The 24415-nt window shown below is 39.9% G+C and overlaps 1 protein-coding gene across 1 annotated transcript; it reads right to left on the bottom strand.

The window, feature by feature from the left end:
* Positions 1 to 68: 68 nt before the first annotated feature.
* rictorb (RPTOR independent companion of MTOR, complex 2b) lies at positions 69 to 23791 on the bottom strand. Its single transcript, XM_035527210.2, has 38 exons — positions 23717 to 23791; positions 23549 to 23596; positions 19692 to 19789; positions 18486 to 18550; positions 18237 to 18368; positions 17378 to 17441; positions 16967 to 17093; positions 16686 to 16855; positions 16489 to 16556; positions 16235 to 16302; positions 15914 to 15996; positions 14280 to 14367; positions 14081 to 14171; positions 13893 to 13959; positions 13645 to 13722; positions 13415 to 13515; positions 13131 to 13296; positions 12890 to 12991; positions 12733 to 12779; positions 12498 to 12633; positions 12123 to 12322; positions 11764 to 11890; positions 11382 to 11546; positions 10713 to 10789; positions 10355 to 10433; positions 9726 to 9835; positions 9466 to 9553; positions 9252 to 9344; positions 8954 to 9060; positions 8476 to 8750; positions 7141 to 8179; positions 4337 to 4514; positions 4112 to 4196; positions 3821 to 4024; positions 3527 to 3682; positions 3196 to 3319; positions 2929 to 3067; positions 69 to 2829 (listed from the first exon to the last, which is right to left on the bottom strand). The coding sequence occupies exons 1-38, from the start codon at positions 23763 to 23765 to the stop codon at positions 2758 to 2760; spliced, it is 5166 nt and encodes a 1721-aa protein (XP_035383103.2). The 5' UTR covers positions 23766 to 23791; the 3' UTR covers positions 69 to 2757.
* Positions 23792 to 24415: the final 624 nt, after the last annotated feature.

The raw sequence follows: 24415 nt of genomic DNA, 5'->3' as shown, positions 1-24415 counted from the left end.
TAAATAGCATGACTGGTCCAGCCAACAAATAAGCAAATTAATCAATCACTCCATTTCAATAAAACCAATTACAATACCAAAATAATTTATTTGGAATCAACAGGCACATCGTATAAAATTATTCAGATACTGACCTCAAACTAATGAAAGTGAGATCTAAGTATATTAACGATCAGCCTTGATCTGAGGAACTTATTCAATGGGTTGAGAAACCAAGCTGATAAAGGCATTGTCATGGCAACTAGCTAGGCTGAGCACAGCACTCTGAAATGGTTTACTGTTACTGGTTACACAATGACCACTTGGTTATAAGATTTGGCAACTTTTGTGAAAAACAAACCACAGAGCATTAAAGATGTAGCATAAAACTTCGATGCAAACAAAAACTACTGCAACTGAGCAATAGATTGTTCAGATTGGTGCCACAAATGCAGCAATACATATAGCATCATTTAACTCATCCCTAATTTCATAATATCATACTAGGTTGGCCAGGCTTATTGATTGAAAAATATTCTTATTAGAACTATGATGACTACATTACAATAATTAAACTATTGCGCTTTGTCTTGAGCTTTTAGTGTCTGTGCTTGGTGGAATAAAGTAGCATGATTCGAAGAAAAAGGCACAAATTTCCTCACACCACTGCTCTATGTTCTAAACTGTTTTAGGTTCCTTGTCTTTTTACAGACGCTACAATGGGAACATGACATGGCTTGCTTAACCGAATTTCCTGAATTCACATGTTGTGAGTCTAAAGCAGGGCAGTGAAGTGTCTCTCCAGCAGATAGTGACGTGGCTCCCAGACAGAGAGCTTCATATATTTCAAAAGCTCTGCTGAAGATGGTCAGTGAACATTTCAATGTTATTTGTCAGACACACAAATATAGGGTATCCTTTTTGCACAATGACGCCTTTAACTGCCACAATCAATCATGATAAAACACACTGTAAGGAACGATTGTGAAATGGAATTCACCAGTTTAAAGCTCACTTACAATTTAAAGAATAGCTATTCCAAGCTAAATCAATTTCATGACTTGGTCTGTGTTAAGCAATTTGCTGACTCAAAAGAGCCTGCTCACAACGTTGAAATGAACAGCAACCAAGCAAGCTTTAAAATTGTTCTAATTTTCCATTTAAAAATGAAGTTATCACTTTTCTTCAACAAAACATGTCAAATACTACTGAAAAGTCTTTGCAATGAGCAAGCAATAATTTTCTGAGGAGACTCATTACATCTAAAATATAACTGGATTGCAAAACCCACTGTCCTACTAATAGTACTGTGTTTCAGCTGTGTGGGTCCATCACTGATGAGCTGTGAATGTAGACATAACTGAAAATCAATGACCCCCCCCCCCCCCCCCCAAAAAAAAGTCACGCACGCACGCACACACGCACACACACACACACACACACACACACACACGATTCCAAGGAATAATTGCAGTGATGTAATGACCTTGTGCATCACACTTCAGTTTTTTGAGAGAAACAAGATGTTTTGGACAGGATATTTTTCTATTACTTTGCATGCACAGCTGAAGCATGTCCTAAAGGTACACAATCAGAATGCATGGTGTCCTTTTTCACTGGAAACCTTGTGTACTACACTACACTTTTTACTAGCTCTCTCTCCCTCTCCCTGTAAAGTTAGGCAGACACAGATAGTTAAGATATAGACACACATAGGGTGTAGGAGGGTGAAGGGGATTGTGGGCTTGGTTGTATTAAAGCTTCAATCAAAAATGATCTAAGGACTAAAATCTACTTATTCTTAGCCTGGTTTTATGTACTGTAGACCAATTTCGGTAGTTACTGTGAAGTTAGAAACATCCCGATTGTGGCTTTAAAGACTACATATTTAAATCCATATTGAAATAGTTTGTACTTCTACTTTTTATCTGGAAAAAAAAACAAAACAAAAAACTTTAAATATACAAAGGACGCTGTTTAGAACATTACGTTCTGCGAAGAAAATATTGCCAGCCAGTCAGTTGGATAACTAATTAATGATTGTCTTAGATGGGGGCATGAGATTAGAACTGATGCTTAGTTTGATGAATAATTCAATTACAGGCTCAACGCTTATTTCTTTATATACATGGAGGGAGTCAGTGACATATAAAAACCACCAGACTCTTGTAGTGTTAAAACCAAAAGTGAAGTATCCATTGAGGGAAGAATTTGAAATCATGCTTTTGTTATTTCATTCTCTAACTGAATATTTTTGCCCTAAGGCCACAAATGTAGGGGGGAAAATGTTTAAAAAAAAAAAAAAAAAAAAAAAAAAAAAAAAAAGAATCAGCATCTTTTACAGCGTTCTGTTGATTTAGTTTTCTTTCAACTGCCATTTGGGTAGCTTTTTTCATTTAGTTCATCTTTTAAAGTTTTTTTTGTACATGTTTTGTCAGTTCTTTTATGTTCATAAAAGGTCAGTTGAAAGACATTTTGGTTACAACACAGACTGCAGTATTTTAAAGAGATTTCCGTCTTGAGTTCAGACATTTTGTTCAGGCAGGAAGTTTGTCGATACTGTACTTTTAATATGCTGTACCGATTTGTTTTTATACACACTTTCAGCAACAGCCTCCACGGACCATCTCTCCTTCCAGTCTTTGTTCTCCACCTACGCCTGTTCCACCTCCCTGTGTTACCTCGTATTGCCTCTATCTTCTTGGTGAGGAATTAATGGGGAGTTCAGATGCAGAAGAGGTGGAGAACAGCAATCTCTGGCTAGAGAGGTTTAGAAGATCAGGACTCTGGTGGAGGATCTACAGTGGTAGACTTTGGCATTGACAGGATGCTCTCTGCCTCTTCATAAAGCTGTGGAAAATGAAAGCATTATAATGAAACTTAGCCAAAGAAAATACAGGCATGTCAGGGATTGGAATTTTCAAGGAACAAAACTCTAAGGAACATTACCGGAATAAACTGAACATCTTGGAACAGTTCCTGTATGAAGCGTCGAGAAGCCAGTCTGAACATGCAGTGGGCCAGCAAGTGGGAAACTTCAGAGTACAGGCAGATGTCATCAAAAGCATATGGGAACTTTTCCTTGATCCTACCGATTAGAAAATTAAAATCCAGATTCATTAAAATGAAAAGATATCAAATTTAATTAAAACTAAACTCAAAGTATTAAAATCAAGCTTGCACATCCAGTTAAGTGCATTTATATAGTCTCCTTACGTTAGAAGTCCGGTCTCATGGCTTTTGGTTCCAACTGACGAGCTGAGGTTGACGACGAGCCGAAGAACTTCCTTCCTTAGCAGAACTCTGCAGGCTGGTGCATCCTCTGGAATGGTCTTAACCCCTGTAAGAGAGACAACCCAAAGTTTGAACCACACCCATATATTTGCTAACTACCCATGTTCTACATTGACATGGCCTCAGCCATTGCACAAAGGTAATATTTCTTCAGAGTATAACGAGACATCAAGCTCAAAATATCTTAAATCTAGTAAAATTGTGTGAATTAGGAAAGCAAAAATCCTAAATGACACACTAGATTAATTCTTACCAAGAACCAGTTCAGTGCTGCGGGTGCTCCCAACAGAGCCCTGGGAGACGGCATCACTGCAGCCAGACACCCCTGAGAACTTGGACTGGGGCATGACCTCGAGGTGGTTGTGTATGGGCTGGCTGCACCACTCAGAGTACGGTGTGTCGGTGTAGTCTAAAAATGAGAGGAGAGAGTAAGAAAACTGAAAATCTTTTCTGAAACACCTGCACAAAAACATTGAAGCAGAGCAGCCATGATAACTGACAGCCATGTTGTATGGAGTGGGGGAATCAAGTAGATCTTGGGGCTCACCTGAGCGGCTCTGTGTGGGTGTGTGTGTGTTGCAGCCCAGCACTTTGCAGCCCACACAGTAGAGACAGTTCTCTTCTGTGTGCTCCTGTAGGCCGGTCTCCTCTGAGCCCAGCAGTTGCTGCTGGTCCGCTCGGCTGGCTGCCATCAGCTCCGTGATGCTAAGCTGAGACTTCAGGACAGCATGCCGTGAACCCTCGCTGGGACCTGTGGGAGAGGGTCAGAAATGCTCACATAATGACCTGGAGCTATGATCTCTGTGTGGTATTTTGTGTAGCAGGTACGTGTTTTTACCGTCAGAATCTCCAGAAAAGAACTTGGCAGATCTGTCCTCTGATGGTGGGCTGGTCCTCTTCTGGAAGTATGGAGTATCCTTTATCTGTTAGCACAGAAAGAAAATGACAAATTACTTTTCTGCAATCAGCATTTAAAAATAAATAAATTGAGAAAAACTGCCGCAAGTCCAACAACACAAATAAACAAACAAACAAAAAAAAAAGGGCAAAAGTAGCTGAGGACCTGGAACATGTTGTTGATGTCCACTGGAAGAGCAAGGCCAATGTAATCATCGGAACTGCCAAAGGTGGCACTAGACACCATGGAGCGTACTGACGAAGAGCGTTGTAGCGTGGTCTGGCTGATAGGGCTCAGTAGGTCCTCCTTATCCAGAGACGCAAAGCTCAGAGCCTTCAGAAACCTGCAGGCAGACACATGACCAGAGATAGCAATTGAGAACCAGTTCCAGATCCACTGGCGTTGTATGCCTCCATGGTTATCAATTGTGTTGTCTAATGGAAATGAAGGCTGTACAAATGTCCTCTCATTTCATTCATTTCAGATGATGACAAACACATGGTTGCTACAGATAGTTGAGGCTACAGCCAGCTGCTAGACCCACACAACAGCTCCCAACCAGAAAACCCTTTCATGCTTGCTGCACAGGGAAGGAAAATGATTGAAGAAAGGGAGAATAAGTGTCACCAAGCAATCTCTGCATTTGTAGTGAAAGGCACACTTTCTTAACAGAAGAATAATCAGAATTTTGGTAGTTCCTACTCCGCCCCCATCTAATCGCCTTCACTCAATACATTCATTTGTTTTATTTTACCTTCCTCAACCCTCTGTTTCCATCTTTGTCTCTTGTATGTAGAAATGGCTCTTTACACAATCAGAATGAACTCATTTGATCTTTACACTTCCTCTGTTCCTTTTCCTATGCTATTCCAGCGAGATTTTGCCTAGTCATGCTACGCAAAAATATACGAGATATTACCTAATTGTATTACATTTAATGAATGTCTGATGGTGTTGATTTTGATAGTGTCTTTTTAGTAATTTTTAACACATTTATCTGCATTTTATTACTTATGAATGACTGAATCCTTCTCTGTAGATTCAGTTTTAGTTGAAATGAGACGTCATTAGGCATCACAAATTTTATATAATAACTAAATAAAACTGAGGAGAATAACTGTGTTAAATACATTCTAATATCAATCCTTCATAACATTTATAATAAAAAAATGTTATTCATTAAACCTTATAGCAGTTACAATTGCTTGTTTTGCCCAGTGTCTCAAGAATTACATTATTTACATTTTCAAAAAATAGCACAAAAATTGTTAGTTTTATATTTTTTTCCAATTTATGTCCATTTACGAAAAGGATCATTGCAACATGTTATTTTAACATGTTCAAATGATATTCTACACTGTGAATCGAGTTAAAAATTAATAATAGAATCGATAAAGAATCACACAGATAAGCAAAAACAAAACTGGCACTGGTATCAATAAAATCTTATCAAAGAATGTGAGAAAGCATACAAAAGAAAGAGAAACAAAATTAGTGAATGACTAAGATTCTTTCATTGCTTTAATTGTATAAGCTAGAAGAAGAGTTGAGTTACCTTAGGACTACTTGACACAGATGACCACTAGATGCTCAACAATAACTGGGTTATACAGTTAAAGGCTTTACATGCCTCTCATTTGAATGCAAAGGTATATGGAAGTACTAATCTTCTGCACTGGCTTTAGTTGTGTGCATGTTCAGTAGGGGAATCTAGGGCAGACAGGACAAAGCTCAGTTCAATCATTCCTCTAATCACTGTGAAGGAATTCATATTATCCTGTCATATTTGTTTTTTGTGTGATTAGAAACAATATACTTTTATTATTTTTCTGAATATCTAACTCTTTTGTGACATGATGACTACCTCTGAACAGGCATCAAGGTCAAGAGGTTAAAATGTTTTTTTTTCTGGTCTGAAGCCTCCCAGTCCTCATCCACCCTCTCCCCATCTACCCCTTTCTCTCGTCTCTCTCCTGCTTCTTAAAGTTTGATCACACCTGTATTGTTGGACTGATGTTACACTAGTACCCTTTTCTGGATAAGAAAAAACAAAACAAAACAAAGTTTCTGCATATGCAAAAATAACACTGACAATTTGAAGATCAACAGAATTTCCTGACTTTTCATTACTGAGTTTCTAACAATTTGGTGCCATGACCCAGATGGCATGCTGACACCTTTTTTTGTGAGTAATGCCATTATCCTGAACAAAGAGAAATGTCAGCTGGATGTCCTTCCTATCTGACAAGGAAGTAGATTTTCGATTTGGGTAGTCCCATTTCATCAGGCATTCTGGTATTGAGAGAAGTATCACTATAGCTGATTGGATATGATCTTTATAGAGAAGAGTGGAGCTTGCCCATCAGTCATGGTGAAGTAACAGGATAAACAATGTCCCTGACAATTGTGACAGAGAAAGCCAACCACTTCTTTGCTTATGTTCTAAATCTTAAAATCTAGCTGTGCATCAAGCTCAGTTTGTCTGTTTTAAATATGGAAACCTAATAGAAAACATAATTTAAGGATCACCTTGTTAACTGTTTCCAAGGCTAGGAACAGAAAAGTGAGTAAGAAAGAAACAAACATACATACATACTGAAAGGCTCTACACTAAAGAAAAAGAGGAAGACCTTTTAAGGAGTAAACCCATTCTACACATCTCAGCAGAATATAATTAGGGATGACCAGAATATTGCAGAATATTGCATGGCCTGTGAGCAATCATCGTGACGGCACCAGTGAACGCAATAGATTATTTTCGTGAATGACTCAAATCACAGTTTTCAGAAAAGTAATAAAAAGGACAAATATTTTGGGTGTAGAACTATAGAGTTGATGTAGAGTTTCAGGATAAGAGACAACTCAACAGGCAACAGGAAAGAATAAAAAAGAAACCCCCCAAACAAATGCAAAAAGAGAAAAGGATAATGCATAAATCACAAGTTAATTTCACAGGTGACCATGCCTACCTTCTAGGTGTGAGCCTGGAGTCCAAGCTGCCAGTTTTCATTGTGATGGCATCAGTGAAGAGCACATCCTTGGCGGGGGAGGCCAGCGCCTCGCTGTGGGAGAGGGAGGGGTGGATGCGCTGTTGCTGAAGCCGTTTGAGTGTTGCGTATCCCAGAGCATCCCTAGGACTGGTGTACATGAAGCTGCAGTCCGTCAGGCTGGTGATGGTGGTCACTGAGGGGGATCTGAGGGACTGTGCACGTCGGGGCAGTGTGTGGGAGGAACCCGGAGGGACCAACAGGACAGAGTTGGATTTGGCGAGGGGCAGGTGGTTGGACTGAGGTGTAAGTGAGTGGAGGGTTTTGATCGTCTGGGCACTGACGACCGTGTTGAGACTGACGCAGTCTGTGTCGACTGTGGATGAGTCCACGCCTCCCACCGTCTCTCTGGATGGGCTAGAGCTCATGGAGCTGATGCCACTAGTCGTGGTGTCCGTGTTAAAGCTCTGGCTGCGGCTTTTAAACTGGCCCCCACCACCAGAGGAGGAAGACCCGTCGCCTGCCAACCTTTCCCGGCTGGTCTGCTCCCGAGGGCCGTCACCAACCCCTGAGGCCCGCTCGGGTACCCGTGGCAGGCGCACCTCGCACTCCCCTATGCTGGGCGTACTTCCCTGAAGCTCTATCGCCCTGCTGTCGACAAAAGATGTCTCCAGGCTAACTGAGGGGCTTTTGGGCAGGTGGCCATCAGTGAAGACAGGGCTGAACACATCGCCCTGGCCGGGGGAGTAGACAGAAGGCTCGGTGACGGTGCGGTTCCGACGTAGGCCACCAAGCTTTGGCTCGCCATGGAGTTTGCTGCTGCTCCCACCACCTTTGGGGTCACTGGTACTCCGCAGCTTCTTGCCCGAGAGAGAAATGAGGAATCGATTGCGGACAAAGCGGCTGGAGGCCAGGATGGTGAAGGGACTGCGGTCCTTTAGCAGTTTGGACCTGAAGTAGAGTGGCTGCTCCTCGGACAGCTCAGAGCCCTCCAACTTCTCATCATCTAGGATGTACATGCCTGCGAAACAGATGTGGTTTAAAACTAAGTATAATAAACACTAAAGACCAAATTAAAATCCCTTATTAAGATGTGGAGCTAATAATTAAATAAACTATGGATGTGATACATTTTATAGGTTTGATACAATTTTCAAGAGGTTAGAGTCAACTGGACTTTATATTTGGCATCATTTATATATACACGGTGTAAACTACACGGCAAATAATGCAGCACGTAGTTCAAAGCTGGCCAGCGGAAGAAGCTAATGGCCACTGACAGGCTAATGGCCATAGAGTGGATGAAGATGCACTCACTGGGCTGGGTGGAGTCACTTTCACTGTTGTGTCTGGAACTGGTGGACTCCGAGTTCAGGCTAAGTGTGCTGGGGACAGATGAGAGAAGGGTGGGCGGGGGAGGAGGGGGCTGCTGCTGTTGCTGCTGATGTAGCTGCTGTTGTTGCTCCACCTCGTCCGGCACAACAGGCCACTGCTGCCTGCGGCTGTGCCTCACAGCATCCCAGCCCTGCAACTTCAGCAGGTCACAGCCCTGCTTTGTCTTAGAGATTAGACCCAGCACGTACAGACACGTCCTATATGTGTGTGTGTGTGTGTGTGTGTGTGTGTGTTGTGTGTGAGAGAGAGAGAGAAAGAATAAGAAAATAAGAAGTTATGACGAGATTAAAGGGAGACTCAAAGTGTAGGTATGTATGCTGAAGCACATGTGCCCAGAAAACATGGGGAGAAAGAAACCATGAGGGCCTTTTCTCAAACCAGTGGCATGGTGGTGACCTACCCCCTAATTGACAGAACTTCACAGTGGTGGGCCATAGCCACAATGTCTGGAATTATGTTCTCCTCTTGCAGCAGGTTCAGACCCCAGTTTGATGAGCCAATATTACCCTGGGGACAATCAGATAAAGAACAGTGATATACAGCTTCAAGAACAGTTTTCACTTGCTTAATTAAGTCATTATCCTATCACAATAAACAAAGATTTCAAACAAAACAAATAATAAACAAAGATTCCAGAAGTCTAAGATGTATTGTATAACACACCACAGCACAGCACAGGCACACATGATTGTACTAACCAAGGCCCAAAGAGCAGCTTTAAGTTGTTTAATGCCTTCCCATGTGTCCAGCACTGGGGAGCGCACTATATAGCTCAGGTCTGGTACAACATTCTGTCAGAGGGGCAGGAAGGGAGAAGGGGCAGGGGAATTAGAGCCTCACAAAAGATTAAATGTCATTTTCCAATAAAAATAAAATAAAATAATAAAAAAAATCTACAATTGCTGCTCTTACCTGAGCCTCTAGGAGATGGCAGCCTGTCTTATCATGCACAAGCTGACCATACAAATGCACAGGAAGATATACATTGGGTCTTTGCAGCCTGATGGGGATGAAAAAAGTGACAAACCAAAGGAATATAATATAAATATTAATAACAGACAGACCAGTCTGTGCTGGCCCCTTAATACTTCTTAACACTGAACTCAGAGGAGCGGTCAATGCAGTGGCAGCTGAGAGGAAATGAAGAGCAGGAGGAAACACGCTCTGTGCACCTTTGGTTGCTCCGCCGTACATAGTTGTCCCCATCTACTGGTTTGCGATAAGTTGTGAGGGCTTCATTTAACTGCTCTTCTATTAGGTCCACATATTTTGTGTTATATTCCTTCATAAAACAGATGTACAGTGAGTTGTTAGCAAAATTCTACCTTGATAGTAAAATAATCTGCTGAAAGTTGTATTTGTTTAAGTAATAATTCAACTAGTATACACAGCTCTAGAATGATTAGCATACCAGCTTTATAAGATGCAAAAATAGTGTCAGGGAGCCATCACAGAGTAAAATGAATCACAATATGTTGAAGTAACCTTCATTAATGGTTTTCTAGGTAGAGTAAGAAGCAACTACTAATATGTAGTGAAGTATTATAAAACAAACTGATTTCAAATTTCAAAAGGTGGTGGGAGCAGCAGCCATCTTGTTAAATTTCTTCAATTTCCTCTTCAAATTCTGAACTTTTTAATTACTTTAAAAGAGCACACAATGTAACCTTTGAACTGCATAAATCCATTCAAAATGTTTCAGGTGCTTGTTAGTCTTCGTTATCAAATTCCATAGTACATACACAATATAGCTGTGCTAAACCTGAACAATTGTTTTCAAGGGCAGCAGAGACAAAAGCACCTTCTGCCATTTCTCCAGCTGCTTTGTGACATAGCCCCTCTCGTTGAGGTAGGAGAAACCCTTTGGAATGGACAAGAACCTGAATAGGAGAATCAGGGAAGAACGTAGTTGTAAGCAGAACATCCCTTTCAGTGTGTTTGACGTTGAACTCAACATCGCTGCATCGTTACTGCCAGTCTAAAAAGGCCTTGGTTCTTTATACTGTACACAAATTTAAATAACCTGAAATCAGTCGAATCATAAGCCGTTATGATTTTTTGTCTCTTCTATACTGCTATATTAGGTTTTTGACATAAATGAGTACAACTCACTCAGAGACGGTTACCTATTGAAGTTCACCAAGACTCCTGCCACTTACCGCAAAAGCAAGAGCACACCCTTGTCCCCAAGGTGAGTTAGTGCAGGCTTCAGCTGTATTAGCGCATGGAGGTTTGCCTTAAGAACACAAGCAAAAAGCACCATCAAAAAGAGGCAAAACATGCCAAAAGTAAAAGCCTAGTAAGGTATTGATGAGATACTCTGGATATTAGTTCACAGGATATTTTTGCTGATCTGATATTAATTTTACCTCTGCACTGGAGAGCTACTGCAGATACTTTATTAGAAAATGCAATTAAATAAATCTGCATACCAACAGCACCAGCCTACCAGCTAAATTTAGAAAACCCCCCCCATTTCCATTTTTTACCAGCTACAGGCCTGGGATCATTTCTAACCAAATGTGATTAATGTGAGCAGGGAATGTAATTTTTAATAAGGAGCAGAAAGCCTACCTAAAGTTAAATAGTCTACACAAGCCTATGTCCTTGCCAGAGGAATACAATTTGGAAGCAAACTTTGAACACCCAACTAGTCAAGTCTAGCATTCACTAAATTAAAATGCTATACCAGCAAAGGCAAAATGTTATTGGATTACTTTTGCTGAGAAAGACTACATACTCTATATGCTGCCTACATTGAATCTTTGATATAATAAGCACAAACACAAAGTAGGGCATTTAAAAAAAAAAAAATCTCTCTGCCTCACCTTGTCCTCACATGCCTCATCCAGTATGTCCAGTGCCTCCATGGAGATGGCCTTGTTCCGGTCATGGAGCTGAGTGACCAGCAACTCAATACCCCAGTTACTGAAGAACTCCACATTGGCACGGAGAAGCACGCGCAGGTGCTTCGTGGCATATAGCCTGCAGTTCTGTCTCACACACGTGCACACACACAGTCCAAGTGTTACTCACATTATGCCATTACAAATGATCGCTTTAAAAAAAAGTATGGCATAAAATCAGGTTTATGTGACCTCTGCATTAACATTTCCTGCAATAGAATAAATGAAGCAGGCTAACTGCAACATTTACTTGTGACAAACTAAATATTAAACATGCATGTGGTCTGTTAGTTTTCTCCCTTACATCTGTGCCAGCAGTGAGGATCTTTGAGAGGATGACTCGGGCTAGGCCATCTCGGCTGTAGTCCAGTGTGGACACAGTGAGCTTTAGTAGATGATCCTGATTCTTCAGGGAGCACATGTTCAGCAAACTGCACAGAGTGGGAAGACAAGGGTCAAAGCCCAGGAATAGCACATCTGGGTACCATTTACTTCAAGTGAATTATATTTTGTTAAGATAACACCTAAAATGTTGACGAGTAAAGGTTCAGCTGGTTTAAGAACTACCTTTCCCATAAATTCTTTCCAGTTCTAGCCCTAGGCCTCTGACTTCAGCAATGTCCAAAGTGCAATCAGGCACCAAAGATATGTCATCTAACTCACCACTGGAAGACGCCACATTTCTCCAGCAACTTAACACCATTAGGGTGGGCAGAAAGAGTGCCCAAGAAGAGGAAGTAGTGCTGACTGAGGGTGTTAAGGAGGCCATTGCTCTGTAGGCTGCGGTCAGGTTTCAGGCCAGAGGATGAGGACAGCCACAGCACAACGTCCTTCACCAGGTCCTCCAGGTACACCTGGCCATCCTGAGGAGAAACAACAGTCACAAGCACAACAGTCACAAGCACAACAGTAAAGACGGAAAAGATATGAAATTGTTCATAGAGGGGAAAGGATAAATGTGTTAGAAATAAAGCCTGATTGCATTACATATTTCACAGTTTTTCAGTTTCAATTCAATTGTTGAATTCCCCCCCTTACCTCATCTGACTCCAATAGGAACTCAATGAACTGGCAGCCGACCACAGTCAGCTGCTTGGCCTTGCTGTGATCCAGCTCCAGGCTGGCATACAGTTTACTACTGGGTTTGTAGAAGAACAAAAGCCTCCGTACAAACCTATGGAACATAATTTGAAGAATTCACCATACAAAATCAGCACAATGTTAAGCTACAGTATGAAATATGCAGACAGGATTCAATCATACATATTCTTACTTGTGCATTTGTTCATCTTTGTTGCTGCGGAGGTTGACATTTGGCCACTACAACATACAAATGTGTAAATTACAAAGTGCTTTTTAATCATTTGTACAACATTAGTTATGTGAACTTATTAAAACATTGTAATCTGATTCACTACTAGCTTACTAACCTTCAATATTGTACCGATAAGGATCCAGTTCCAGTCCAGGTTCTGTTTGTGATTAAGAATATGGCTGTCTCTTAGGTTCATCAGCAAAGCCTCCTCAGTGTCCTTAGAACAAAACAGCACATACACAAGGAAACATACACAAGCACACACCATAAAACAACAGCACTCCTGTTAGGATGTACATGTGCAAATCTGAATCTTCCTAAGCCTGATTGATTTCTTGCAAATAGGCTCGCCGCACCTTAATCGCATAGATGTCCTTCTGCGGCCGCAGGTGCTGCTCCCGACAGTAGTGAGCAGCGGCTGACTTGCGGACAATGTGGTCCAGGTAGAGGCTGCTGGGCTTGGGGCCTCGCTTCTTTTTCTCATGGAAGCGTTTCAGGTAGTTTACCGCTGCACTGGCGCGCCTGGAGTTATGGCAAAGAGATATCATGCCGTCAAAAACTGATGTGTGTAGAAACCTCTGTGTGACTTCGATTCGACAGGTCTCAGGGAATTCTACCCTAGAAGGCAAGAAGCCCTTACAAACGCTTCTCCTGTGGGATGTCGAAGGAAGCCGCCATGTTCATCAGTGTGGGCAGGCAGTGCAGATGGTGGCTGTGGGAGTGAGGAAGGATGGTGTTGGCCTGCAGTAAAAGGAAAGACGTTCCACTGATTTAGAGAGATACCTCACAAAGGTCAGACCGGCAGACAGCACGGCTTGGGATTAATTTCTCTTGATAAGAACATAACGTGAAAATGCCAAGGAGAGATACCATGTGCAAGAGTTCTCCTAGGAGGATGGTAGCTTGTACTGAAATGTCATCACTGCTAGTGACTACTTCCACCAGCCCCTGAAGACATGGGAGAATGCAAACAGGTTTAAACAAGAATGCATGAAATATTTAAACACTCCATATCTATTGTGCAATCCAAATTTCCAAAGAGTATTCCAACAGCACTGCATTTTTGAGTTCTTTAAAAACAAATCTATTGATTAAATGTTAAGAAAAAAGAACAATACCTCTAAAAGTCCACTACGGATAAAGGCAGAGAGCACAAGTGCAAGGTAGTTATCCATCAAGTCAGGCCTAAACAGGCGGCGGGGGGAGGGGGGTGTTAATCGCCTCAACTTTAAAAGCACTTTTTACCACTTAATGCATTTTTCTTCTCATTATCTTTTCTGTTATTATTTTTCTCAAGCGTGCCTACCTTGACCGCGCCCGATGAGGGAGGATCATTTTTGCTTCTGAAGCCACAAAACCATCTGAGAGCCTCCAACTGTCCTGAAACCTACTTGGGTCTACAGAGTGAAATGTAATTGTACAAGAGTCTATCCCTTCAGGAACCATCAGCCAGTAATGTTTTTTTAAAATAATACTTGAAGTGAATCATAAATGTCAGTACTCACCAACACTAATGAGAGCTTCAATGAAGTCTTGTGTTACTACAGGCACGGGGAGACGAAATATGTCATATAGCACCTCTAGCAGGCCTTTCTGCAGACAGAAAAAAATATAAAGACATAAGCACAGCTCATCTACAGCACTTATAATTAGTTAAATGTTATCATTGATCCTTTTCAATCAGGTACTAGCTCTGAGTCTGCACTTTTAAGAGTTGCGCAAATGACCTGCTCCCTGCTGATAATGATCGCATTAATATACTTCTTGATACAAGTGCAGTATTCAACAAAAAAATAAAATTATGATGTAGTTCTCCACCGTCTTTCCTCCATTTGCATATCAAGAACAGCATTAGACTGGTTTCATTCCCACATCACAACGGACAAAAATATGTCACAACTGGTAAACACAGACTGCCCACTGTACCTGTTGCTCAAGGGGTTCCTCAAGGATCTGTTTTTGGATCACTTCATTATTTACATGATACCACCATCAGATCGTCTGTAGCCATAATCTAAATTTCTACTGCTATGCTGATTACATTCACAGATATGTAAGTACAAAATACACTTCTGACTTTCCACTCCAGCCCTTAATAGCAAATCAATGAATTAAAATTCAGGATGAATGAAAACTTCGTAATACAGAAAACAAAACTGAGGTACTATTAGTTTAGTCCAGGAAACTAGTTTCAGAATTAACCAATTAACCAATTAACTGATATAGGCAACAAATGCTAAAAATCTTGACATTCAGTTCAATTCTTCACTACCTTTTGAGGCACATTCTATCACCAATTCACTTCGCTTCAGTCATCTTCGTAATGTGGCATACCTCCGGCCTTTACTCACCATCAGCTGTGCCAAAACTCTGGTTCATGCCTTAATTTTTCCCACACTGATTTTTTTAACTCCCTTTGGTCTCCCTGCCAAACCCATTAAACTTCAATTTATCCAAAACTCAGCAGCTAAAGTGATCACCTACAATGCCCCCCCAAAATTTTTTAATTCTTCCTACATCACCCCTATTCATTGTCAGTTGCACTGGTTACCTGTCACATCACTGGTTATTGATGACATCATGCATCCAGTTCAGTCCCACACCCTTAATTTCTTCTACAGGTGGCACATCCTTCAGTGCTATAGTGCCTAAATTCTCTACCTCTCTTGCTAAGAATCCATATTTGTCTTTCATTCATTAAGCGTTTTTGTGCCTAAATGTCATTGCATTGTAAATCGATTCTGGGTTCGTGAACGGTACTATATAAATGAAACTTATTACTATTGTTGTTGTTAATAATAATAATAATAATAATAATAATAATATTATTATTATTATTATCATCAACAAATAATACCTCTTCTGGAATTCTATGTTAACAGGTGATTAGTGTTAATATTTCTATAATGGTAAGATGAGCGCATAGAGAAAATGTTCCAGCACACAGGTAACTGTATTTTGTGTTGAGCTATACTAAAAAAAAACTTTGGAAAATATCTATTTCGTTGGCCTTGGTATTCACACTTGGCTTTATGTAATGTAAGCTTTTCACCTGGCTTGCTACATACCCTTACTTCCATATTGGGGATACAGAGTAGGCTTTATGTAATGTAAGCTTTTCACCTGGCTTGCTACATACCCTTACTTCCATATTGGGGATACAGAGTAGGCCTATGAGGGACTGGATGCCAGAACTTCCTGACTTGCAGAGGTTAATGATGCCTGGGTTCCAAAAGAAAAATTGCACTGAAGTCAACTAAGGACAGAATTTCATTACCGCAGCATAAAACATGCAGAATGTTAAGCATACACTTTGTGTGTTGATGGTCAATATTCTCCCTCAAATAACATCAATGAAGGTGAAAGTCTATGATTTGCAATTCAGAAATAAATGCATGAGTAAAGGATTTACAAATTTTATAGATTTACAGATTTTGCAAGAAGAAATCAGATTACTTACCAGACCACGAGCGTAAGGAAGCAACAATGGACATCTTACTGGCCAGAAACCGAGCCTCCCTGTCCTCCCTGGGCGGGGGGGGGGGGGGGGGGGGGGTGTTTATATGAGCAACAACCAGTGTGACTGATTTTCAAACATCTAAATTGTGCCACATGAAGAAAATAAAAACTGGCAGACTTTTTTTCCATGTGTTATTTCAAGGCAAGTTGTAAGCTACATGTTTAAAGCAAGCTGAACCAAAGCAGCAGACTTACTTGAGCTGTCCCTCAGCTGTGTCAGGGTTGTGTCTGTAGTGAAAGTCTGTATAAGGGGCCAGGATTTGCTAAAATTAAAAAGAAATGTTTATTTGTATAGCACTCAAACACAAAATGAACTCAAGTGCTTTAAATAAACAAGAATTATAGCAATGAGAAATATGTGTGTGGGGATGCGTGAGTGAGAGGGCCTGTACCTCCAGCTCCACGTCGGATCGCACATACTGGCGTGTATGGGGGTGATTGAGCAGGTGCAGGATGGTGGTCATTAGAGCCTCGTTGATGCGGCTCAGTTGACAGTCAATCACATTTTTGAGGATGGTCTTGAGACCACCCCTCCGAGCCACAATTTCTGGGTTTTTCAGTGCTGCAAAATACACAACCATACAGATCACTTCATAGTCAGTTTGGCAATGTAAAAAAAGAAGAAGAAAATATATATATGTGTGTGTGTGTGTGTGTGTGTCTGTCCACCCACCAAGTTCACAGATAATGGCAATGCAGGCGCGCACCATGCGGTCACGCTCCTGCAGGCCATCGTTGCCTACAGCGATGAGGGAATTGGTGATGGAGCTGGGGAACAGCTGGGCATTCACAGTGATCATCTGAAATGTGGGGGGTGAAGGAAACAGAGAGAAAGAGAGAGAGAGATAGAAAATGCTAACCACGGCATATATACTGCATACTGTTCAGTTTCTGTCAAAGCAAATTCTAAGGGGAGTCATCATGAAAAAATAAACCAGAAACATTCTACATTTATTTAACATAAAATGCCAGATACTCATTTATCAAATGTACATGAAAAGCAGTGTACTGCGTAAGGGCACGTAGTTACTTTTAAAGTTGTGTGCGCTTCAAGGAATCAAAAAGTCTGAACAGTTACTCTCACCTTTCTCACCAGTCTGAGTGCCTGGGTACGCTCTACCTCATTGCTCTGCTGGATGTCAATGCACCTACACAGGGAGGTGGGTACAATGAGTCACATGAATAGACCCGCACAATTACAAATGACAAGTTTCATCATTTCAGAATCCTGTGTTATTTCAAAGGAGTGAGTACTACATTGAGTGAATACACAGTCAGATGCTCAAAATCTCATAACGGTCCAATGAACTTACATCATTTGTTAGTGTATAGATCTGACGACAAATTCTCTATGTATCTAGAATTGCAAGAGAAGTAACATGAAATAACTTTCACCATAAGTGTTGCTTTTCTTGACTGCAACTAATTGTAGAAGGCAAAACTATAGAATAATATACATTTTACTGCTCAGTATACAGTAGGTAACTACTAGTTTTAGCAATTTTAAAATGCTCTCTCTTCTGGAATGTCTAAGACGCTGACATAACAGTGCCATTTTATTGAAATCTCTGTGACCCTATGGTTGGAACAATTAGTTCAGAGGAGTCCCTGCTGCTGGATGAGATGAAGAAAGATAGCACTGGCGCAAAACTAACAGAACGTCCCTGCTGCCTTGCAGCCTCTTGGTGCACATTGATCCTAACTAAGAATGGCTGCTTCTTCCCAGGGCCTTTTGCTTACTCTACAGTCAATTTCTGCAAAGAAAGGGAAAAAACCCACACTGTCGAACCCTAACATGACCTGCTCCACTCTTCTCTAAGCATTAGTCAAGGACTAGTGGTTGCTCTTACCGTCTTGAAAGAAGACAGCAGCTATGATGACTACGTTCTAAAACACTGGTGTGCGACCCATAGGAAACTGCTCTCAGAGAGGGCTTGACATACCTGGCAATCAGGTAATCCACCTGAAAGCGGAGAACTTTATGGAGGATGGTGCTGTCTCTGATTAGGTAGCGGAGGGCTCGCAGACCCGCTGCCCGTACTTCCTTGGCTTCATTAAGCAGAGCCAAACGGAGGCTGGAGAAAGGACAAGAAATCAAGATGTGTTACAGATTACTCACAGCATCTAGTTATATTACTATCATTTGTAATGATAAAAGGTAAAGTTTAATTCTTGTTCAGGTCAGCACTCACCAAATGATAATTTCATCATAGGTAAAGCCAAACCTTTGCTCTGAATGGCCAACATTGCAAAGTAGCTGTGCGGATGATAAAACGTGTTAATTATTCTATATGACTAGCACGAAGAAAAATAATTTAAATGACAAAGTTTAAACTGTGAAGCTAAATGAAGCAGCAACAGAATAAGACAATTGTCCAGGGCAAATTTTGATATTTTGAAGATATTAGTCAGTCAATCTCAAACCTTGAAACTGTGTTGCACCTACTTGAGGTTCACAATACCAGAACTTAAGCCATCTTTACAAAGTGAGATTATCATGATTTTAATCATGTCACAGATGATAAACACAAATTGTGAAAATTCTTTGGTCATGAGTTAAAATCTGTGGAACATGCAATATGCCATGGTGCGTGGTGACCAATTTAATGCTTTTGTGAGCAAAGAGCTTATCTTCTAGCAGGGTCAGAAATTTTGCTGCAAAACCTTGCAGTGTGACCACTGCTATGACAGATGTCTAAAAACAACCAATAGGGAGCATCTTGGAATTATGCACAACTTCCATGCCAATTACAAATTAACAGGAGCATGCTGAAATGAAAATGTGTATGTGGACTCAAAAGAAGGTTTTGTGGATTTGTGTCAGCAGACAATAATTTTTTTTTGATGCTTCCTCCGAGACTCGCCTTCACCTTTGAAGCCTCATTTTTACTCCCTAGCAAAAACACTATTCTGTGGGCTTATGGGATCCCATGTTTCTGTCCAAAATAAGGTCAAATATTGGTGATCAAAGCAGAATCTTAATTTTTAAAACATGGATGGTTTACTGTCAGAATCTCTTTATTTCAGCACAATTGAAACCACACAGTCCCTCATGGAGTTTGGACAAGATTTTAACTGCAGCATCTTGAACAGCGAGACACGCAACAAATGAATAAGACCACTAAAATGGCACAGTGTAAAGCTGGCATTAGACAACATCCAACATTCAAGTCAATGAGTCCATTTTATTTTTAAAATAATCCATTACTGGCTTTCTAATTTAAATAGATTTTCATTAAGGAAAGCTAATATTGTACCCTGATTACTGAAGTATCTAAATGATCAAGTTAATATAACAAGTTAACAACTATGCTCCAGGCCTAGAATATATTTAAAATGACTCAGCACAAAAGCACTGACTGAAGAAATCCCAGTCAGTTAGTTTCCCAAAGACAAACCTTAATGAAGTTATTCAGGTGACCCAGTTTACGCATGTTGGAGACACCCTGCTGTTTGGCCACATTTTGAAGGATCTCGCGCAAGTTGTCTTTAGGGTCTGAAATAAGAATAAAAATCAGATGACAATATAGGCATAATGTAACAAAGTGGAATCATTCTTGCTGACCCACAATAACATCATTTTACTATCCATATTATTATATGATCAGTATTAAGTAAGAGCTTGGTCTATGATTCAATTAACCCTGTATGTAGCTTTAATTCCGAGGCAACAATAATTGCCTCGAGAAGCAGAACGGTTTTTTATGTAATCAGACTTCACATATGGGGGAAGCACATATAAATACTATCCAGCCATTTTCCTCTAGTGAACCAGTAGATCATGGAGAAAAGAAGAGGTGGGAATCGCTATTGGTGATTACAATGAAATTTTATCCAGCATGTGTTCTTAGAGTGCATTTAAGGCAGCAAACAACAAGGAATGTAGTCAGTTGTTATTGAGTTCTGTCTGTAACCCATTTAAAAGAAAACACTCCGTGTCACTACACTCTGGCACTACTGCTAGCACAGTACCAATGCAAGACATCAATGGAGTAGAACAAATCAAATAAAATTTCTAAACTTTGAATTTTGAACATCATTCAGTGCTAAACATGCAATTGAATTTGGTACATTCATGTTAAGAATGAATACAATGTGTTGAGTCTTAAAACTATAACTATTATGCTTACAGACATGTAAAATGCCTAGTGTCAGGGTATTTAGTTGACATTGTCCTGTACACATAAGCCTACCATAAATATTAATAGACATTCTACAATTTGTGTGGTCTAAAAAACCCACAACAAAGATGTCATTACTTCTGCATTGCATTTTCCACTAAAAGAAACATATGATGCCTATGAAAAGACAAAGAGTCCAAAATTAAATGCAACCCTATTGCAGCTTGTCAGGACATTTCTTGCAATGACTGAGGCTTCAATTTTTAGTAATTTTCTATAACAATTCCATATGAACAATTATTTTTAAAATCATTTTCAATTTTAACTCAACTGAGTACATAATTTTATTGATGTAAAATTCTCATTAAATACTAATAACTGAACTAATATCTATACAAGTTTTCAGTAGTGACCAGGTGTTAATAACAATGTGCAACTAATGATATCCATTCTTATGAGACAGCTATGAAGAATGGTCTGCCATTGTAATTTAACAGGACATCTTGTCTCCAAAGACAACCCTGGAAACCTGCAGACCTACGAGGTCCCCATGACCTACAGTAATCTCCATTTTTTTTCTTTTTTTGTGGATTACAGTGATTCATAACTCATCTCTCACTGCTCTGAAGCAGTGAGCTCTGAGAGGAAACCTCAGTGCCACGACACTTCCAAACAGACCTGACAATGGAGAAATCATGGTGCCTGATGAGGTCATGTGGACATGATTTAAAACACACCAATATTCAATCTTCCCCCACAAAAAATGCAATTGCTGGCTGTTCAGATTTTAGTCATATAACGTAGTCTTCCAATGTAGCGTGACTGTAATGGTCCGGCGGAAAAGACAAATAGGTATAGGTGGAGGGTAGCTCCATCACAGTGATACATACTATAAAATAGTCTGTCTCTGGGCTAAACACTCAACAATGACCATTTGTGATAGATCTGAACAGAGGCAATTGTTTGTAGAATATGCCATAATGGTGTGGTGGGACCAAGTGTGATGGGATGTGATCTGCATCTTGATATAAAGGTACTCTAAACAAGGCTACTTATCTTTTGTAAAGAAAATAAATGTAAGAATTCAGACAAATAAAAGTAAACAGCAGCATACGTAGACTTTTAACTGGATAATACAGTACCTATCTCAATGAAACAAGTAGCTCAGCAGAATTCAAATTTGACCATTTGATAAGACCACAAATAATATTAATTAGGCTTAGCTTATTAGACTTTTCAGACTAAACATTTATTAGCACTAACCTACTAGTCATTTTTTTCTTTATTTCACAAAGACACACATGAAAATCTGTCTGATATGATACCAGTACTAAGACTGAAACAGGTTTACATATACATATAATCAACTGAACTATGTATGTTTTCACCTTTTTAAAAATAAACATTAAAAACACAAGATACTTAAATTGTACCAAACACTACTGCTAATATAGGACTACTTCCTTTGGTGTCTTAATAGCATACAATCAGCATCACTCCACTAAGTAGTACCAACTCTTATTACTATAGTTCTGACTGTAGATGTCATGAGTTTCACAATAATCAGAAAAAAATGGTGGTAGTAGTAATTATACCTTATCTCATTTGAGTGGTTATGTTACTTGCTAAATTACCCCCCATTTGGAGGGCTAATTCCAAAATTAGGCTAATTTAACTGGAGACGAGTGATGCATTAGTGTTGCTCTTTGGAATGCATAGAATGATACAGCATTTTAAAAAATAATCATGTTTTGCATCACCTTCCTTATTAAATTTCAAAAGCTTCTAAACTGGGAAAGAAAAAAAAGTGTAAAAAAAAAAGCAGGTAAAACATTCAAGAGCATTAAGGCATAGAAATTAAGAGAACAGTGCTTGGAATTAATAGTATGTAATTTATACTGGCTCCACACTGAAAACAGAAATCCAAGCTCTATAGCCATTAGATCCTAATACCTTAACAGTTTGCTGTGACAATGCAATCTTAGTTCATAAACTGAGTAGTTTCTAAAGGAAATTGTGTGTCTAAACAAATTCAGAGTGAAACGCATTTGTTTTGTGATTTGTTAGTTACAGGCACCCTAAATCAATAAAATGACAGAAAACAAAATGGAAAAAGCATGCACTGCCAGTCCTCAATTGATGCCCTAATGGCAAGGGTACAATACAGTATTTAAAACAAAACACAATTCATAATGTAACAAACATTAAAATTGTAAAAAAAAAAAAAAAAAAAAAAAAGGAAATCAAAACCATATACCTACACATCTCACAAAATGCAAAGACTACTGGAAATTGTTGAGAACGTAGACAACACAATTCGGCAAGGTGTGAAGCAACAACAAAGGCTACAAAATTTTCAGAATAAAAATGGAGCGTCACAAATAAATATACTAATGTTATCCAAGCTTTTTTCAGGATTTGATTATAAGATCACCGGAGAGGCTAAAACACTGGTATACCAATCTCATAATCGTCTTACCATTTGACAGCTTTCATAATTATTCCCTTGACTAATGTGGTGCGCAGGCATAGACATACGAACCAAAACAAAAACAAATGTCTGTGTCAATATAACAAGCTAGCTGGAGAGCAAGGCTGCAAAAATGTGCCAGCGATAAACAACGCCCGTAATGTCAGGCACGGTTTGCAGTAGGACCAAAAGGCTTAATAATATCCAACCCAAGTTGTTTGTCAGGGCAATTCAGTTAAATAGCTAGCTAGCTAGCTAGCTAACAGTGGAATGCCCCATGCGCCGATCAACAATAAACTATATCCAGAAATGTAGCTAATAAATTATATACATGCATTTTGGCCCTTTACTAGCTAGCTCCTTCAACTTGTCTTAAAATATTTCATAGCTAGCAGCAGCCTGCTTTGGTTTAGCACGCAGAAATGTCAGAAAACCTGTCTGATGTTTCAATGAATAATGTCAGGCGTAATAACTAATGAAGATCAAAAAACATGCAAATGAGATGTCAGAGGGTTTCGCTAAAACTGTTAGATTTCTCTTTCTTTAAAAGGTGTTGCACATTTCCGAATATCAAGAGAATAATACCATTTTGCTAACGCTAGGTTGTTAGCTAACAACCTAGTTAGCTAGAAGAGGACCTCCCCATCCGACTGACTTAACCTACCTCTTGTGAGATCGAGTGGTACATTTTCCTCCCCACTGTCATTCCGACCTGTTAGTGCACAAACAAGGATTATGAGCAAACTTAAATGCTCCAGACGCCGCTATCTAAAAATTATATTTTTAGACGACAAAACAGACAAATATGAAACTTGAAATGGCCAAATCTAACCTCGCATCCGTATACTTCGGATAGGACGAGCTCGGATGCTAACCGCCATCTTTCCAGAGACAATTCACAACACCGGAAACAACGGATAATATCGCGAGAAAGGAATTAGAACGCGTCTGGACGATCGAACACCCCCAAACTTCACGCAGTTCATTGGAAATTGTGTCCTAATTAAAAAAGTAAATAAAAGTAATCTTCGAATATTCCTTACCTTAAATGTACGCGTACATGTAGCTCTTAGTACAGCTATTACGATACGCAGACCGGATGTTTTGCGCTCAGACAACTGTTTTGTTCGTTTTCAGCGAAGCCTTTGATTACTATTTTCTGATGCTGACCATAAAGTGTACGGAAATGTTTTTCATTAAACACTCGTGGCGGTGAAATAACAATAGGCAAACGTCCACTGTGAAGTCATGTCAAACTATCTGATGATAAGACACATTGTTTTGGTCAGATTTTATAATGAAATCGTATAATTTAACACTGCTGTGGCGTTACATCTTCGGGCCTCATGATAAGTCGATTCCGTGCCTTCTGGGCTACATTTGTGGAGTTTGAAAGCTTAATTAACATGATTTGATGATGAAAGTTTATTTTACTTATTACTGAGTATGCAGGAACCTCTCCAAGGTTGGGCTGGAGTGCGTACTAAAAGAGCTGGTCATGTGCATAAAGGACATGCACAACGCCGGGCAG

Source organism: Electrophorus electricus, chromosome 8 (assembly GCF_041902795.1).
Source record: "Electrophorus electricus isolate QZ-2024a chromosome 8, ASM4190279v1, whole genome shotgun sequence".
NCBI classification, from domain to species: Eukaryota; Metazoa; Chordata; class Actinopteri; order Gymnotiformes; family Gymnotidae; genus Electrophorus; species Electrophorus electricus.
The sequence above is the reverse complement of the archived record's forward strand: the minus strand, read 5'-3'. Positions and strand labels throughout refer to the sequence as shown.